Source organism: Desmodus rotundus, chromosome 2, assembly GCF_022682495.2.
Source record: "Desmodus rotundus isolate HL8 chromosome 2, HLdesRot8A.1, whole genome shotgun sequence".
Lineage (NCBI taxonomy): Eukaryota > Metazoa > Chordata > Mammalia > Chiroptera > Phyllostomidae > Desmodus > Desmodus rotundus.
In genome coordinates, this window is record NC_071388.1 from 157,649,607 (window position 1) to 157,668,754 (window position 19,148).

Genomic DNA, 19,148 nt, shown 5'->3' on the forward strand with positions numbered 1-19,148 from the left:
ACATCACCTGTATATTTCTTTGTGCGAAGTGTCTCTTTTTTCCATAATATTTTGGGGTAAGAGAGTGAGAAAATGCTCCACTAATTAAGTAAATGATAAGGGAAATTTCACTTTTGAAATAATGTTTCTTCACAACTTTTTGATGAAATTGAAGATTAGTTTTGTCAAGAACTATTTAATAAATTTTGTCTGAACAGCTTGGGTAATGCGTGATAGGTAATGATGGGCATGCAAGCACAAGTCAGGGGAGGAGTGGAAGGTCGCGGCAGGGAGAAGATTCTTCTTTCTCTGACAGTGAAACCAGAAAATGCTACTGGCAAATTTATACTGAAGAATCAAATAAAATTGTAGTGCTCGTGTATTCAGCCAAAATTTTAAGTATTGAAGTAAAATGACCAGTATGTAGTCAAAATAAGAGTTCACTCTTAAATATGTGTATGGGAAATTTTTCGCAGTAAAGTATGAGCAAAATTGATTCACATTAGCAGCATACTATGGTATTTTAACAATACCTTACATCTCTAGTTTTAAAGTTGGTAAAGTACTTTCACATAGATCATTGATCTCTTTTTCATAGAAAAGGAAACTAAAGTTCGTGGTGATTGCTTTACCAAGTCATACAGCTGGCAAATGTCAGAATTTGCACTTGAACCCAGCTCTTCTGACTCTGAGTTCAGTTATGTATGATGTATCCCTTGCCCTAAGTGTCCCGGAGGATGCAGAGCCTTTAAGAGCTTTCACCCATGGGCTTAGTCAAGGACATCCTATAGCACACTGTTGCCCTGGATCCTTACAGGCTCTGCCACACTAACCCTCCTGTTACCTTGTCTTTTTCCTTACAGAGAAATTGAGGTTTTTCTCCCTGTGCTAATTCAGAGATTGTTTTTTCTTTGACAGTTATATTTACTCACTGATAATTACATTTACAGAACTAAAATCTTGAGGTGGAAATGCAGACCAAGTTAAGTTTGCCTTAGGGAAATTTTAACAGTGATAAAATTTATGGTAGAACAAATTTATAAAAGTCTTTAGGATAATTCTTTCTTTCATATGTATTTCTTTCTTAATGACTAATATGAGTTATATGAAGAAATAATATACCAGTTTTCAATTTCTTACATATCCTGAAGTAACTGATGGAGACACAGAATTTCCAAGCCCAATGAACATCTGCTCAAAAGCATTTTAAAAAGATTTTCACATGTAACAACTTGGGTTCAGTTTCCTTAAGTGGATATGCCTGTAGACATAAAAATGGACATAATGGTGTTTCATTATGTATGTATGGTATTGGTAGTCATACATGTAAATCTATTAATTTTACAGAAAATATAGAGTTGTTTTTCTGTATTTTATAGATTTTTTTGTGAATATGTAAAATAGTCTTACTTTAAAGTTGATGGAAGGTATTGTTAAACCTTACTTGTTTGTTCCAGCTCAGACCTCTTATAATGAAATCTTAGGGGGTTTGTTTTTTTTTAAGGACAGACCAGTCTTTTAGTGATGTTTTGTTTTAGTAATGATATGTCTGTGTTGTAATTAAGCACATGATAATGCCTTAGATTTCTCACAGTTGTAAAGAAAGCATTTGATTAGGTATTTCAGAAAAATAGAATTCTTCGTCCCACGAGAGTTGTTGCAGTAGCCAGCATGGGGAAGAAGGTGGGACTAGTCAGGTTAAGCACTGCTCTCGTGGTGTTGATAGGTCGTCTCTTTGGGAGCAATGAGATTAAGTCTGATTAATTGGCCTATTTTTGGTTACTGACCCAGTGCGTTATTATGAGAGAAAAGGACAAGTATAAATTCTTCATGAATTTTATGCTTAGATATTATGATTTTTACAGGATGGTTGACTTATTCATATAATATTCATCATTCTTAAAAAATCCCATTATATGTTAAACACTGTGCTAACCTAGGAAGTACAAAGAGGAAAAGACACAATTGTCTTTTTCAGGGAGAACTCACCATCTAATAGGAGCAAGGAAAAGATAATTACAGGGCTGTATAAAAAGTGCTAAAATAGTTAACTCAAGGTATAGAGAATGCATAAAAGCAAGGGCTGATTACATCTGTCTCAGGTATGATATTAGAGAAAACTTTACAGAAGAGTGCTTGAGCTGGTGATGAATTAAATTTTCTTTGAAGACAAGAAGGTACTATTCTAGGCTGAAAGAACTATAGTTTGCAAAAAAAAATAATGAGATAACATGACACAATGTGGAATTACTTGGGAAGGGGAAGGGAAAGGGAGGAAAACAAGTTAAGAAATAAACCTGATGACACTGGCTGGTGTAGCTCAGTGGCTTGAGTGTGGGCCTGTGAACCAAGGGGTCACTGGTTCGATTCCCAGTCAGGGAACATGCCTTGGTTGCAGGCCAGATCCCCAGTAGGGGGTGCCTGAGAGGCAACCACATATTGATGTTTCTCTCCATCTCTTTCTCCTTAAAGTTTAGCATAAAAGAGATCCTCAAGTAATTGGTACTTAAAGTTGGTGAACTATAATTATAAGGATAGGAAACATTTATGAATTAGTTAGAAATTTTGTCTGAATTTTGTTCTGGAAGAATTTTGTAAACTTTCTAATTACCTTTTCTTCAATTTATTTAGATCAACTGTTCCATGTATTAGCCTTGCACATGCGGCTTTATAGCATCGATTCTGAGTATAATCCCTGGAGAAAGCTTACACAGTTAGAAGAGATGAATTCACAGTAAGTATTATTGAAAGATTAAAGTCAGTTAAAACTGTTTTTTAAAAATGTTTAAGTATAAAAATAAGATTGGAATTCTTTATGAATATGAATTTTCCTCATAAAATACAGAAATATGTAATAAAAATTGAAAAGTTTACAATTATATTTTCTGTAAAAATTGCATAAAAATTCCTACCCACTGAGAAAAATTTTTTAAAGAATCCCATTAGTTTTTATGCAGATAAAGTAGTCTAATGGAGGCACAAAATGGCTGGTTGCCCCTCTTTTAACATCAGAATTGATCCGTGGGTTCAGGTAGTCTAAATCTGATCCCTCCATTGTAAAGTTCCCCGTTAGCCTTTCTTCTAAGGGTTTTTGCAATCCTTGATAATTCTTTCCTAAATCTAGTATTTCATTAGGTGCTGCACAATAGTGATTAAAACTAAACAAAACAATACACCTTTTAAAAACACACACACACACACACACACACACAAACCGTTCTTCTGATGTACTAGATACTGGATTTATAGTATAGATGGCACTGAGGAGCAGTGAGGGGAGCATAGTCTTTATAGTGAAAGGTGTTGGTTAATTGTCTATTTATATGGGAAATAGTCAGTATTGACCCCTGCCTCATACAGAACCTGTTCAGATTTTGCTAGTTGTTTCAGTAACACCCTGGGAAATGCAAATGCAGTGCAAAGAAAATTCAAGATCATGCATCTGTTTAGTTGTCATGTCTCTTCAATTTCCTTTAATCTGAAATTGTTCCTCACTTTTTTTTTTGTATTTAATGATGCTTTTTAAAAAAAGAACTCAGGTCAGTTATTTTGTAGAATTGTCCAATTTATTTTTGTCTAATATTTCCTAGTGGTTAGATTCAGGCTATAAATTTTTGGCAGAAATACCACAGAAGTAATGTGTTCTTTTTACTGTGTTTTATCAGGAGGCACATGCTATTGATTTATCTTGTTATTGATGATAATAACTGTCATCATTTGGCTAATGTAGTATCTGCCAGGTTTTTTCACTGTATAGGTATTATTTCATCCCTTGTAGTTGGTATCTTGTGGGTAGATACTTTGAGGTTATGAATATGTCCTGCTACTTCTCAAAAACAAAATAAAATAAAATTTTGTGTGTTTTGAGGTGTTTATAGACAAAATGAGCAAACTAAATATTTTTCATGTTGTGGCTAAGGAAAATCACTTTTGTTTGTGCGAGCGAGTATTTTTTTTCCTGGCTAGACTTGCATAGTCAGTGACAGGGTGGTGTTTAAATGAAGTATTAAAAAGCCTAACTCTGAGTCTAAAGATGTTCAGCAAACAAAAGATTTTTTAAGTATAGAATTGTTGAATTAAGAGTTTAAAGAAGAGACCCAGGTACCATGCTTTCCGTAATACTCATTGCTGGGTTGTGCTCTTTATGGGCCCTACGATTTGCTATCCATTAGGATGGTAGTAAATGCTGCGAACACTTCCGTAGTGCTTACTTCGTGCTAGGCGCTTTTGTGTTCTGTGTATATAATCTCACTTGATTGTACCATGACTCTGTACCGTACATACCATTGTTATCCCAGTTTTTATTTAATACATATCAGGAACATGAGGCCTAGAAAGGTTAATTAAAATCTTCTTTGAGGATACACAGCTGTTAAGGAATACAGCTGGCATTGATTTCAAACCTTTCTGATTTCAGAGCCTAAGTTCTTAACTATTACTCCATGCTTCCTTTCCTAGCACTAAGAAATCTAGGGAATTTCCAGAAAAATCTGTTTGATTTTTTCTCCCCTGTATTTACTCTCTTTTTTATGCTTCATTAGTTTACTAATTTGTGACTCTACAGTTAATTATAATGTCATCTGTATTTCATACCTATATATTAGATTTTTTAAAATTGAGGTATCTTTTCTTGTTTTCTCACTTTAAATAGTTTTTCAACACAAAATTCTATTACTAATGATATGGATTTCTTTGTTTTTAATTTATTTTATTTTTTATTGTATTTTTCCATCACCGTTTGTCCCCCTTACACACCCTCCTCCTGCAGTCACCACACTGCCTGCACTATCGTCCATGTCCATGAGTCCAGTTTTTTTTTTTGCTTGATCCCTCCCCTTCAACTCCCCACCCCCTAACTATCATCCTGCTCTCTATCTGTGAGTCTGTCTCTATTTTGCTTGTTAGTTCAGTTTGTTCATTAGATTCCACATATGAGTGAAATCATATGGTATTTGTCTTTCTCTGACTGGCTTATTTCACTTAGCATAATGTTCTCCAGGTCCATCTATGCTGTTGCAAAGGGTAAAATTGTCCTCTTTTTTACGGTCGAGTAGAATTCCATTGTGTACATGTCCCACGTTTGTTTTATCCTCCCATCTACTGATGGACACTCGGGCTGCTTCCATATCATGGTGATTGTAAATAATGCTGCAGTGAACATAGGGGTGCTTGTGTCCCTTCAAATTAGTGTTTTGGGTTTCTTTGGATATATTCCCAGAAGTGGGATTTCTGGTCAAAAGGCAGATCCATCTTTACTTTTTTGAGGTATCTCCACACTGCTTTCCACAGTGGCTACAGCAATCTACATTCCCATCAAGAGTGCAAAAGCATTCCCTGATCTCCACATCCTTGATAGCACTGTTGTTTGTTGATTTATTGATGACAGCCATTCTGACAGGTGATACTTCATTGTGGTTTTAATTTGCATTTCTCTGATGATTAATGATGGTGAACATCTTTTCATGTGTTTGTTGGCCATCTGTATGTCATCTTTAGAAAAGTGTCTATTCAGGTACCTTGCCCATTTTTTAATTGGGTTGTTTAATTTTTGGGTGTTGCATTTTGTAAGTTCTTTATAAATTTTGGATGTTAATTCCTTATCAGATGTATTGGTGTATACATTCTCCCATTTTGTGGATTACCTTTTTGTTGTTGTTGATGGTTTCCTTTGCTGTGCAAAAACTCTTAGTTTGATGTAGTCCCATTTGTTTATTTTTTTCTTTTGTTTCCCTGAAAGAGATATATCAGATAAAATATTGCTAGAAGCAATGTCTGTGATTTTACTGCCTATATTTTCTTCTAGGTTTTTTATGGTTTCAGGACTAACATTTAAGTCTTTGATCCATTTTGATTTATTTTTGTGTGTGGTGTAAGAAGGTGGCCTCATTTCATTTTTCTGCACATATCTGTCCAATTTCCCAACACCATTTTATTGAATAAACTACCTTTAGCCCATTATATATGCTTACTTCCTCTGTCCAATATTAACTGGCTATAAAAGTGTGGGTTTATTTCTGGGCTCTTTATTTTGTTGCATTGATTTATGTATCTGTTTTTATGCCAGTACCATGCTGTTTTGATTCCTATGGCCTTGTAGTATAGTTTGATATTAGGTAGTATGATTCCTCCAGATTTGTTCTTTCTCAAGATCACTATTGCTGTGCAGGGCCTTTTGTGATTCCATATAAATTTTTGAACTCTTTGTTCTAGTTCTGTGAAGTATGTCATTGGAATCTTGATAGGAATTGCATTGACTTATTTAAAGACTTAGTTAAATTATTGTATGCTAATTGTTTACTTTAGTAAGACCTAATAAATTTTTTATGTAATTTTTTTCATAGAAGGCAAAGTCAGGGAAATAATATAAGTCTATAAGATTATACTTTAGGCAAGAAATATGACCCCTAGCTTATTCTTTTGAGATTTCTCAGTTGCTTATGTAAGTTTGATTTTTGTTCCATAGGCATATATGTGAAATATAAAACGAATTGGAAAGAAAAGATGTATAATATTGTCTAAAGTGATTATGCATTTTCTCTTAGGCTGGGAAATGAAGAACAACAACCTGAGGTTCCAATTCTTTATCATGATGTTACATCTCTTCTGCTCGTTCAGATTTTAATGATGCCGCAGCCCTTACGCAAAGGTATGTCTTTATAATTCAGATTCTTAGATTATGTAGTATATATAATGAATATATTAAAAATTGTAGAGACAAATACAACATTTAGTCTGATGGAGTTCTTTAGAGGTAAATAACATTTAAAAATTTTTTAGTTATAGTCATATATATATAATGAAGACTTTTTTTCTTTTATGGGTCTGTTCTTTTTAGGTTTTTAATCTATAATGAGGTAAAGACATGTGAAATCACTCTGAGAACTTGCTTTTAAAAAATTAAAGCGATAGTACAAAAATGTGAAAAATAGAGCAAACTGTTAGCCTTAATGTCTTCATCCTATTTACATGAATGTATATTTTGATATAATAGTATGATGTTATTCAGTATGATTCATCTTCTTAGTGTTAATGTCATAATATGATATTAAGAGCATTAATGTTACACTAGTAATGTTTTAATTATTACTCCATAGTCTACAGTTTCCATTTGAACACATTTAAAATGTTCTATCATATAATTAACTATTCTCCTTTGCTGGGACACAAGGATTTTGCTTTTGTTTTGTTTTTGTGCTATTATAAGTTACACTAAAAAGAACATCTGTGGGATCTAGAACAACTATTCCAAAAATTTATATGGAACAACAACAAATGCTGAATAGCCTCAGCACCCTTGAGAAAGAAGAACAAAGTTGGAGGTATCACACTACCTGATATCAAACTATACTACGAGTCTACTGTAATCAAAACAGCCTGGTGCTGGTATAAGAACAAACATGTAAATCAGTGGAACACAACAGAGAGCCCAGAAATAAACCCTCACCTTTATGGTCAATTAATATTTGACAAAGAAGGCAAGAACATACGCTGGAGTAAAGAAAGTCTCTTTAGTAAATAGTGTTGGGAACATTGGACAGGTACATGCAAAAAAATGAAACTAGACCACCAGCTTACACCATGCATAAGAATAAACTCAAAATGGATGAAAGACTTAATATAAATCACAAAGCCATAAAGTTCTAAAAGAAAACATAAGCAGTAGTATCTCAGACATCTCTCTTGGTAATATTTTTGCCAATATGTCTTCTTGGGCAAGGGATGCGAACAGAAAAGAAACCATCAGCAAAGTGGAAAGGGAGCCCACTGCATGGGAGAACATATTTGCCAATGAAATATCTGATAAAGGGTTAACTTTCAAAATATATAAAGAATTTATATAAATCAATACCAAGAAGACAAATAACCCAATTTAAAAATGAGAAAAAGATCTGAATAGACATTTCTCCAAAGTGGATATACAGTTGGCTAATAGACATATAAAAAAAAAATGCTCAATACTGCTAATCATCACAGAAATGCAAATTAAAACCACAGTGAGGTATCAACTGTCAGAATGGCTGTCATCAATAAACCCAAAAACAAGTACTGGCCAGGATGTGGAGAAAAGGGAACCCTTGTGCAGTGTTGGTGGGAATGCAGACTGGTGTAGCCACTGTGGAAAACAGTATGGAGTTTCCCCCCAAAATTAAAAACGGAATTACCTTTTGACCCAGTGATCCTACTTCTTGGAATATGTCTGAAGAAAGCCAAAACACTAATTTGAAAGAATATTTACACCCCTGTGTTCATTGCAGCATTATTTACAATAGCCAAGATCTGGAAACAGCTCAAATTCCCATCAGTAGATGAGTGGATAAAGCAGTGGTACATACACAATGGAATTCTACTTGGCTGTAAAAAAGAAGAAAATCTTACCTTTTGTTACAACATGGGTAGACCTGGAAATTATTATGCTAAGTGAAATATACTAGTCAGAGAAAGACAAATAGTACATGATCTCATTTATATGTGGAATCTAATCAACAAAGTAATTTAAGAAACAAAATAGAAACAGAAGCATAGATGCAGAAAACAGACTGATAGCTGTCAGAGGGGAAGAGGGTTGGTTGGGGGGCTGGGTAAAAAAAGATGAAGGGATTAAGCAAAAAAAAAAAGAAACACACGCACACACACATATCAAGGTCTGTCCAGAAAGTATTCAGCCATGTACTGTGAAAAATAGAGGCATTTATTGAAGAAGGTACAAGAAACATTGTACTTAGGACAATGATGCCTCAGTCCCCTTCAAGGTAGGCACCTTGGGACCTTACACAGTTTTCCCAATTGCCACCAGCTGCTCCACTGTATTTTCCAGAATCTCTTTGACAGTCTGAAATCTCTCCTCCATTTTAAAGGTGATTTTAGTTTGAGAAAAAGCCAGAAGTCACAGGGCACCAAATATGGGCTTTAGAGGGTCTCAGTCACCTGGGTGATTTGATGTTTTGCCAAAAAACTCTGCACGAGCCATGTTGCATGGATGAGTGTATTGTGATGAAGCTGCCAATCACCAATTGCCCATAGCTGCAGCCTTCCGAATCATCCAAATAGTTTCCACAGAGGAATATTCAAGCTTAACACAAAATTTGATGCAGATTCATTGCTCCCCTTGCTCAGTCATTTTGAATGTGATGTCCACACAGTACACATGCTCACTCAGCAGCATCTACCATCCCCACTGACTAGTACAGTAAAGTTGTCATCATTCACGCATGCGCATTCCAGTCCACTCTCCTTGGCTGCCAGGTTACATCAATGTGGTGTAAACTGTTCTTGTTGTATTGACGATGGGGGGACTTTTTTCAGACAGACCTTGATACATATATGACACATAGACATAGACAAGAACAGTGTGGTGATAGCCGAAGGAAATGGGGGTGTGGAGACTTGAAAGTAGGCAAAGGTGGGATAAAGGGGAGTGGAAAGAGACTTGACTTTGGGTGGCGAGGGCACAGTGCAGTGTGCAGCTGCTGTTTTATTGTGTTGTACACTTGAAACCTCTGTGGTTTTGTTGACCTGTCACCCCAATAAATTCTGTTAAAAAAAGGAACATCTGTGGGTGTATAAAGGCCTTGTTACTGGAGGAAATATTCTTTGTGTGTCTTCAATTTGATCTTTTGATAAAACTTTTTACCTAAGTGTATGAAGTGGTTATTTATTTTAAATATAGGCTAATTCGTGTTTCATACAAATTATGATACTCTATAAAGATTTAACTGTTATTAATAAATAAGCTTGATATTTTATTTATACTGACACTATAAATTTTGGATTGTTTTAATTATAATATTTACCATTTTAATCATTTGAAAGTGTGCAATTCAGTACATATACTAACTATATTGTGCAACCCTCACCATTATCTTGTTCCAGAACATGTGCATCAGCCCCAAAGGAAATTTCATACCCACTAAACAGTCACTGCCCATCTGCTTCTTCCCCCAATTCCTAGTAGCCACTAATCTACTTTCTGTCTCTGTGGATTTGCCTGTACTGGATATTTAATATTATGAAATTATGTAGTGCATGGCTTTTTGTGTCTGGTTCTTTCACTTAGCATAGTTTGCAAGGTTCATCCGTTGTAGTACAAGTTGTATGTATATCAGCAGTCCCCAACCTTTTTAGCAGCAGGGACCATGGATTGGCAGAGCGGGGGGAGGACAGGGGAACAGGAGGCGGAGATCAGGAGGAGGTCGGTCAGGAGGTGGATCTCAGGCACTTCACTTGCTCCCCACTACTCACCCCCCACTGTGGACCGTGGAAGAGAGGTCGACAGGAGGTGGAGCTCAGGTGACCTCCCCTCCCCTCCTGTTCTCTAACAGGCCACAGACCTGCACTAGTCCATGGCCCCAGGGTTGGGGACCTCTGGTGTATGTCATTCCTAGTTTGGCTGAATAATATTCCATTTTGTAAATATATCACATTTTTTTATTCGTTTTTCAGTTGACGGACAAATAAATATAAGGCATAACAATGAGGAAATTGCTTTCGAGTCATTGTAGAGTCAAGCAGATTATAGTGGGATGGGAAATGAGAAGGGACAGGAGAGCAGAAATAGTAAACAGGATTATTAAGAGTGAATCTGGGAAGAGAACAGAAGCTACATGGGGATATAATCCAAGAGGTTATTTTTTGTTTGTTTTTTAAGATAGGAGAGTTTTGAGCATGTTTGATTATTTGCTGTTTATCCACTATTCACTTAGTAACTCTAGGTGTGGTCTTTTACCCGAAGTGTTGCCCTCTATGAAGCCTTTCCCTTGGATGTCCCCTTTCCCCTGGATGTCCCCTTTCCCCTTTCCAATAATAAGTTGTCCATAGTTCTATTTTGACACTAATTGTCATAATGTAGAGTTTTAAAAATACCTCTTTCTTTAGTCTATCAGTTCCTTTAGGATGAGTACCATCTTAGGCGTATTTGTAGTGCCTACCTGGTACGTAATAGGCTCAGTAAATATTTGTGGATTGGATGTGTTAAATGTCAGATTGACTTATTTTTCTGGTAAATTGTTTTCTATTTTGAAATTAAAGAAAGTTATTACTTGAATATTTATAGTCAAGTATATTTGAATGTTTATAATTGCTTCTCTGTAGTATTCTTTGAGATAGTGGGCACTTTATTAGACTCCAACCTCAAGTACCCTGATTTATACTCAAGAGGACAGCATTGCCTACCTCATTAGTTGTTTCATGGACTTGGAGTGTTTTCTCAGTTCTGTGTTGATTAAGGCAAAGGAAGTCTTACTAAACTGAGATCTTCACTTATCAAAGAGAAAATAGACTCAAACTTACACAAAAAAAGCATATCACAAATTGATTTTTGTTGTAGACTGAACTTTTGGAAGAGAGAGTACATGTAGTTAGTTAATAAGTCAGATCATAAAAGGGAAGATTTAGAGGAGTTGCTGTTTGCGTGGATATGTGCACAGAGTTTTATAAAAGCAATGGAATAATATTTTTTTAATCCTCACCCAAGGATATGTTTATTGACTTGAGAGAGAAAGTGGGAAAAAGAGAGAGGGAGGGAGGGAGGCAAGAAGAAAGGAAGGAAGGAAGGAAGGGAGGGAGGAAGGAAGGAAGGAGAGAAGGAAGGAAGAAAGGGAATTGATGTGGGAAAGAACCATTGGTAGGTTTCCTCCCACACGTGCCCTGACTGGGAATCAAACCCACAACCTTTTGGTGTATGGGATGACATTCCAACCAACTGAGCCATCTGGCCAGGGCTGGAATGGTATGTTTTAATAAAAAATTTTTATGGTAATTTTAGGAAAGAATAAAATGTCTGATACTGTCTTCAGATTATGTCCTGTTTATTTGTATGATTTTTACCTTTAGGGTTTCATTTATTTATATATACTCTACCTTGTCCTAAAATAAACTTGAAGCATTTTGTATTAACTAAAACAGTTTATGGGAAAGGAACTTATGCAAACAACTGAATCTTGTTTGCTTTCTTGTTTATCTGGCACAAATACCATTGCATAGGTTTTTTAAATTTTCACATTGTGTTTTTATGCTTTAGCCGCAGAAGAATATATGGTTTATTTAGATGTTGTTGGTGTCATTCCAGCGTCAAGCTGTTGTCTCAGTTAATGTCAATATCCTGTGAACTATTTATTCCTTTTTAAAAATTTTATCTTGTGAAGAAAAATCAGATGTATAGACAAAGATTTACATATGATGACTATTTAAAAAGTTATTTTAATTTCATGAGTGGTAATATTTCAAATCCATAAAAATAGTGAATTGTGTATAAAAATGATGACTTTATCTGAAATAGTGTAATGGAGGAGGATGTGGCACCTATTTAGTAGTTTAATTCTCACCAAAATTTTCCATTTTAAATATCATGTCTCCCTGCCCCATCCCTTTTCTTTTTCCTGTCAAGCAGCAGCACTATAAAACTTAAAACCTGTCTCATTATTTAAAGTCTCTTTGCTTCTAAGGCATTTCAAATAAGCATTGGTCTTCCTCTGTTCACCCTCAGGTGTTTTGATAGCAGAATTTTTTTTAATACATGTATGTACAATTGTTTTTCTCCTTTTTAAATTTTAATAATTGTATTTGAAGGGCTTTGATCTCTATGGCAACCTTGGAAGATAGCAACCTGTTGACATCTCATCTAGGTGATTTCTTACATTTTTTCTAAGTAACTAAAAGACATTGATTTTGTACACGATTTTATACATGGTGTATGTATGTGTTGAATGATAACATTCAATACATACATACTTGTTAAATGAATGAGTGAAAGCGAGAACTTAAGCTGTGACTTTAAACTGCCAGTTTAAATATTTTAAAAATGATGATGATCAAGGCAGACAATATGATTAAAAACAGAAATTAGTTTGCTATAACCAAAAAAGGGTAAAATTATGCTTATAGTAGCTGTCATTGCTTTAAATGTGTTCTTTTTAATTAAAAAGTAATTTGGAGTCTTCCAGTCCAGATGGAGGAATAGGTAAACATGGCTCGCCTCCTCACACAACCACATCAAAATTACAACCAAACTATAGAACAGCCATCATTTGGAAGTGTCAGAAATCAAGGTGAATGGAAGTCTGACAACTATGTAATTAAAGATACCACATCATCCAGACTGGTAGGAGGGGTAGACACAGGGAGTGGGCTGGTCTCACATCCCACATGAGGATGATAGAAATTCAGGAGGGGTATATTGGGGGTGAGGAGTCCCAGCCACACACCAGAACCACAGACCAGGTCTTTGGGCTACAAAGAATGGTCTTATGCAGACTCATTTCTTCAGAGCTCCAGCACCAGGGTAGGCACCAGTGGCATAGAGAGGAACTAAAGTGTGTGGCATCAAGGTGAGAGCTGAGAGACAGCTACCTCCCAGACAAAAAGCAAAGGGAGGCCATTGTCCCTTTCTGAACCCTTCTGCCACAGAGCCACAGAGCAAGCAGGGGGGCACATATCTGAGACTCCATCAACATGACTAACACGGTTTGCCCTGTCCTGGAGATCCCAAGAGACTCCATCCTACCCAACTTACAGGCCCACCCAAGCTGCTTTTCTGTGTGAATGGCTGGTCTTGGCTCATGCATCACAACTTCTGAAATCCTCTCAAACAAGCAATAGCCAGCCTCAGGGATCCCCTAGCCCCGATACTTCTTGCTAAGTGGCCCCAGGCCTGGTACTTGCAGCCAGCCTAGGTTCACAGCTTGGCTTTGCCTGGGAACCTCCAAGCCCAGTACAAGTAGCAGCTATTTGCAGATCACTTTATAGCTCATGCAGGGGGGGCCCGGGCAGAACACAGGTAGGGGCTGACCTTAGCTTGCACCACCCCGTGGACAGCTATATACCATGTCATACATAGTACTACCACCCTGTACCTGCACTACTGATCCTCTACAGAGGGCGGAGGTTGTGGTGTCAGTGGTCACAGCCAGTCCTTGCAGCTGCTGGCCTGAGTAAATCCCTCCCCTTGACCTGCCATCAGCAATCAAGGCTCAATTGCAAGAGGAGGGTATATTCAGCCCACGTGAAGGGCACACCTTACTTACTCAGCTTACTTACTCAGCTTACTCAGATGAGAGGGAAGTCTGTGCCACTGGACCCTACAACACGTACTACATTAGGCAACACTACCAAGACATGGAGTCATAGCAGCTCTACCTAATGCATAGAAACAAAGGCTGCCTAAATAAAGAGACAAAGAAACATGGCCCAAATGAACAGATCAAAACTCCAGAAAAAGAACTAAACAAAATGGAGATAAGCAATCTATCAGCTGCAGAGTTCAAACCGCTGGTTATAAGGATGCTCAAGGAGCTTAATGAGGACCTTAGCAGCATAAAAAAGACCCAGTCAAATTGAAGGATACACTAATTGAAATAATGAACTATTTACAAGGAAACAATAGTAGAGTAGATGAAGCTGAGAATCAAATCAGTGATTTGGAATATAAGGAAGCAAAAAACAACTATACCCTATACCCTCCTCCACCTTCCTTCACAACCCCTTCCCCGGCAATCACCACACTCTTGTCTGTGCCCCTGAGTTTTTTCTTTTTTTTCTTTCCTGCTCAATCCTTCAGTGCCCTCCCACCCCCACCCAGCTTCCTACCCCCGTTAGCTGTCAGCCTGTTCTCTATAAGTCTGTGCCAGATCTTCCTGTTTTTCAAGAGTAAGTTAGATTCTGGACTTCAATGAGAAATATCCTCTTTCTCATAAAAGTAACACAATGGGATAGTTCTTGTAAAAGTAACAAAACAAAACAAAACAAAACCAGACAGGCTAAAGGCAAACCAAACACTTCTGCGTGCTGTATTCAGAAAGGTAGCTTCTAGTTTGCAACCTTTGGTGGTCAGTGTGAACAGTGCTTTTCTAGCTTCATCTCTCACAAATCACTACTTGTAGTCTCGTTGCCCGGACAGTGTTCTGTTCTTGTAAGTCGTAGGCTTTTTTTTTGTGATCCTTGTACAAATGGCTTCCTCTGCCCCTTCTCTTTCTCTCATCCCTACCTTTCTTATTATGACTGATTTCTCTTCATCATTCAAGACTAACTCTCTTGGTTGGGGCAGGAGCTTTTATCGTTTTTCTGTGCCCTGCCTTTAGCCTGTATTAGTTCCTTCTCCCATTTTCTCCCATTACACCATGAACATGCTTGCAGCCACCTGTCTGTCTCTCTATTCAGACTAAGTCCTTATTGTCTGTATCCTGGTGTAAGTATCTAGGTATTAGGCTATTTAAAAACCCACTTAGAGCTAGCTTATAAGCACAAAGGAAGAGCACTGATAGGCTCATCTAACCAAACTATAGGAGTTGGAGGTAGTCTTAGGGATGACCAGAACTAGAGCTTCAGAGGCTAGCAGGGTTCTTGCCATCTTGGCTGTCTTTGGACCTGCTTCATTCAGTCTTGCTTTAGACAGTCTCTGCCATAGACCAGGAACATGACCTCTGGTACCTCCAGACTCATCTTTACTTATATACCTTCCCTTTACCTCCAGTTGGAAAAATCTCAGGTATTCTGATTGGCTCAGCTTATGTCAAGTTTCTGCCCTCACACACCAACATGGATGAGAGGCACACACACACACACTCACACAATTTAAAATCAGGGGAAATTTTCCTTAGGTAGTGACTTTTAAGATTTCACCTGACTAACTTAAGAGTAGCCAGGCTGAGGAGGGAAAGAGCTTTAGCTTGTACTGAGACACAGTGGAAAGTGCCAGATATTTCTTTTAAAAAGATCAGTCTGTTTAATTTAAAAAGTAGATGGCAGGGATGTAGGAGGTGATGTGAGTAAATCACTGTGCAGAAAAGATTTACCATGGAAGGCCTGACTGCTGTCCTCTGAAAGGCCTGCGCGTAAGGTTGGCACTCGACTGACATCTGGGAACTTTGATTCGGGGAGGGTTTCCACCTCCCTAGAACTGAAAAGAGTGGTTCACTGTGCCACTAAACTGTATAGACATTGATGCTGTGCATTCCTGCTTTCCTTTGGGGGGGTCTAGAAATTTGGCAGGTACTAGGCAGGGGTTGCCTCGATGACCTCCCAATGAAAATGTTGGACACTAAGTCTCTTAATGAGCTTTCTTGGTAGATATTTCACACAGGTGTCACAACTCATGGCTGGGGGAATTAAGCATATCCTGTGTGGCCTACTGGGAGAGGACCCTGAAAGTTTCCCTGGACTTCACCCAATAAGCCTTTTCCCTTTGTGGGTTTTACTTTGTATCCTTTTGCTGTAATAAATCATAGGAGTATATACTGAGTCTTTTGAGTCCTAGTGAATCACCAAACCTAGAAGTGGTCTTGGGGACCCCAACACAACTACTTAGGCTGAGATTTGAGGTCCAGGCAAGAAAGGATAGAAGCCTGGTCCAGGGTGTTGGCACTGACTTGGGAGATGTTTTTAAAGTAGAATTGGCAGGATTTGGAGATTGTTTTAATGTGGGGAGAAAGAAACAGGAAAGTATCAAGAATATCTACAAGTTTCTGAACTTAACAGTTTCTGGTTAAATGGTGATACCCATTTATAGGGAATGGCATAAACAGAAGGCATACTGAATCTGAATGGTGTGTATGAGTTCAAATACCTGGGTACTTACTCGCTTGTTACCACTGGCCCATCCTTTTGAAGCTTATTGTCCATTTGAGACTGTTCTGAGGGTTGAATGAGACGTTTGAGGAAATTTTCTGTTATTAGGCATTTATAAATATTAATTATGACTATTAAGCTACCACTTACGAAGTACCTAATACATACCAGGCACTTTACATTCTTATTACTACTGTTTTTGCACTGATGTAGTTTTTGTTGAGTTTTAAAACTCAGAGTACCTAAAATACTGGGATTTCTTTTTTTTTAATTTTAGAAGTTCTGTATGGTATTGTATTATGTTGTATTACATTATATTACCTTATTATTTATAGGATGTACATCCTGTTAGAAGTAGATGAAGTATCGGTTTTAAGCACTCAGACTCCCAGACGTTAAGAACATGATGTCCCGTACGGGGATTTGCCAAGGTTACACAGCTATTCCAAGGTTGATTGGCATTAGCACTCTGGTCTTCCAAGACACAGCACATCTTCCACTGCGCTAAACGCCTCTCATTTACATGTTCGGTGGATGAATAAAGGAATTTGCTTTCATAATTTCAGATCTATTGAGTAGAAAATACATTATCATACTACAACCTCATTTTATTGACTAATTGAACAAAAATCAATTACACAAGCAAGGAAACGCAGGTATTTGTGAAATTATCTTGAGTATAAAATGTCTAGGTTCCAAAGAAATAACGACCTTCTCGTTTCCTTACAGACCACTTCACCTGCATTGTGAAGGTGCTTTTCACTCTGCTGTACACACAAGCGCTTGCGGCACTTTCGGTGAAATGCAGTGAGGAAGATAGGTCGGCCTGGAAACACGCGGGGGCTCTCAACAAGGTCAGCATCCTGTCTGAGTTTGTCATTTAGTACTTCGGTAAACTCATCTAAATTGGATGTATGAATGAATGACATAAAGTGTTTGAAAGACAAAATGAGTTATTCATAGGATTTTAATTGGAAATGGAACACCTTCAGGTTAAAAATGTTAAAAATGTATACAATGAGGTCTTCTGCATCTATATCTAAACCTTGGCTTAGATCCCATTATATTTGGGAAGTTTTGTTTTGCTTTTGCTACAAGACTTAAACTTAGAGAAGTTACAAATATTGTGCTAACACGGTGAGGAAGTAAAAAACTGCCTGCAGACTTTCTTATTTTACTTATCTGTCATCTTTTTGTCTTCTCGTCCATATTCCCAGTCACAATTAAAAGATGGCTTTTTACTCATCACTTTTAAATTTAAAAATCCTAGGTTAAAGATGCATTAGAAATTTATTGTGTATAAATACTACTGTTATGTTTGAGATAACTTGATTACTGATAAGTTTGATGTATTAGATTTTGTTTCAGGCTTTTTTTTTTTTTTTACTATTGGGACTGTAAGTTTGCCTCTCAAGTACTGTATAGGCTTAAAAATAAAATATACTAAACCTAAAAACAAAAATCTTAACCTTTTCTTAATTGTAGCTTTTTCTGCTTTTTTCCCATGTTAGAATACATATAAGTTCTTAGCAAATTTAAAGGAGTTCTGTTTAGTTAAAATTATGTAAACAATTTAGAAAAATTATGAAGGTCTAGTTAAATGTTGAGTATTTTCAGTGGCTTGAGAACAAATGGGATACTATAGAATCAAAGAACTAACTGAGTGGTTTGGCTAGGAGATAGTTTAAAATAAGAAAATTACTTTAATACTTATTTGGGGAAATGAGTAGAAAAAATTACAGGCATAGTATAAATTAAACCTTTTGATTGCCTTATAAACTGTTAAAGAGGTTTTGTACCTCATTGAAAAGTTTCTGTTAAAATCATATCTACTTGTATCAAAGGATAGAAAACTAATTATTAATACATGAAATGTATTCAACATATCCTTCACTTTAATCACCAGTTTACTCTCAAATCATGATTATGTATACAAAAGTTTAGTATGATATCATCATAAAGTTCATTATGTCTTAATTAGGGGCATGGGTGGTTGGCCATTGAACCCTGAGAACCTGAGTACTAGGCCAAGCTCCTGCCACTAAATGGAGATATTACTTTTTTAGTCAAGACATAAAAACTCTCTGAACCTCAGCTTTCTCAAAGGTAAATGAGAATTTGGAATATATGATTTATATGAGTGCCTCTCTTTCTAAAACTCTGTTATTTTAAGTTCTCAAAGTGGTCTCTTCTGCAGTGATTTTCCCTCTTTGTTCCTAGTTGATTCTTGGATAATTTTTCATTCTGCAATTATCTTTCTTTTTTTCTAAACATTCTTTCAATTCTCTGAACACACTCAAATCTGATATCTGTACTGTTAGTATTCAAATCAAGTATATTAGGTTTCTATGCTGTGTCATTGTTTACATATTCTTAGTAAACTGTCTTATAATGAAAAATTACACTTTTAAAACATTTCCTGATATAATTTGCTTCTAAACTATTCATCAAACTGCAAAAATGAGACCTTAAGACAGAAAATTAGACGATTGTAAATCTGATGGAAGGAACTTGAATAGATTTCGGTAACATCTATTAATTTTCTTTCTTGATTAGATGAACGTTAGCTATTTTAAAAATACTTCATAAAACATTTACTATGAATCAAATTC

The 19,148-nt window shown here is 36.6% G+C and overlaps 1 protein-coding gene across 4 annotated transcripts in view; it reads left to right on the plus strand.

Annotated features, from left to right (window-relative positions):
* UBR3 (ubiquitin protein ligase E3 component n-recognin 3) overlaps window positions 1-19,148 on the plus strand; it is a 200,602-nt gene that overhangs the window by 155,992 nt on the left and 25,462 nt on the right. For all 4 annotated transcript variants that reach the window (XM_045196300.2, XM_045196301.2, XM_053918766.1 and 1 more), the window contains 3 exons: window positions 2,611-2,713; window positions 6,522-6,625; window positions 17,266-17,390. In XM_045196300.2, the coding sequence (XP_045052235.2) occupies window positions 2,611-2,713; window positions 6,522-6,625; window positions 17,266-17,390 (332 nt within the window). The remainder of the gene's footprint in view (window positions 1-2,610; window positions 2,714-6,521; window positions 6,626-17,265; window positions 17,391-19,148) is intronic.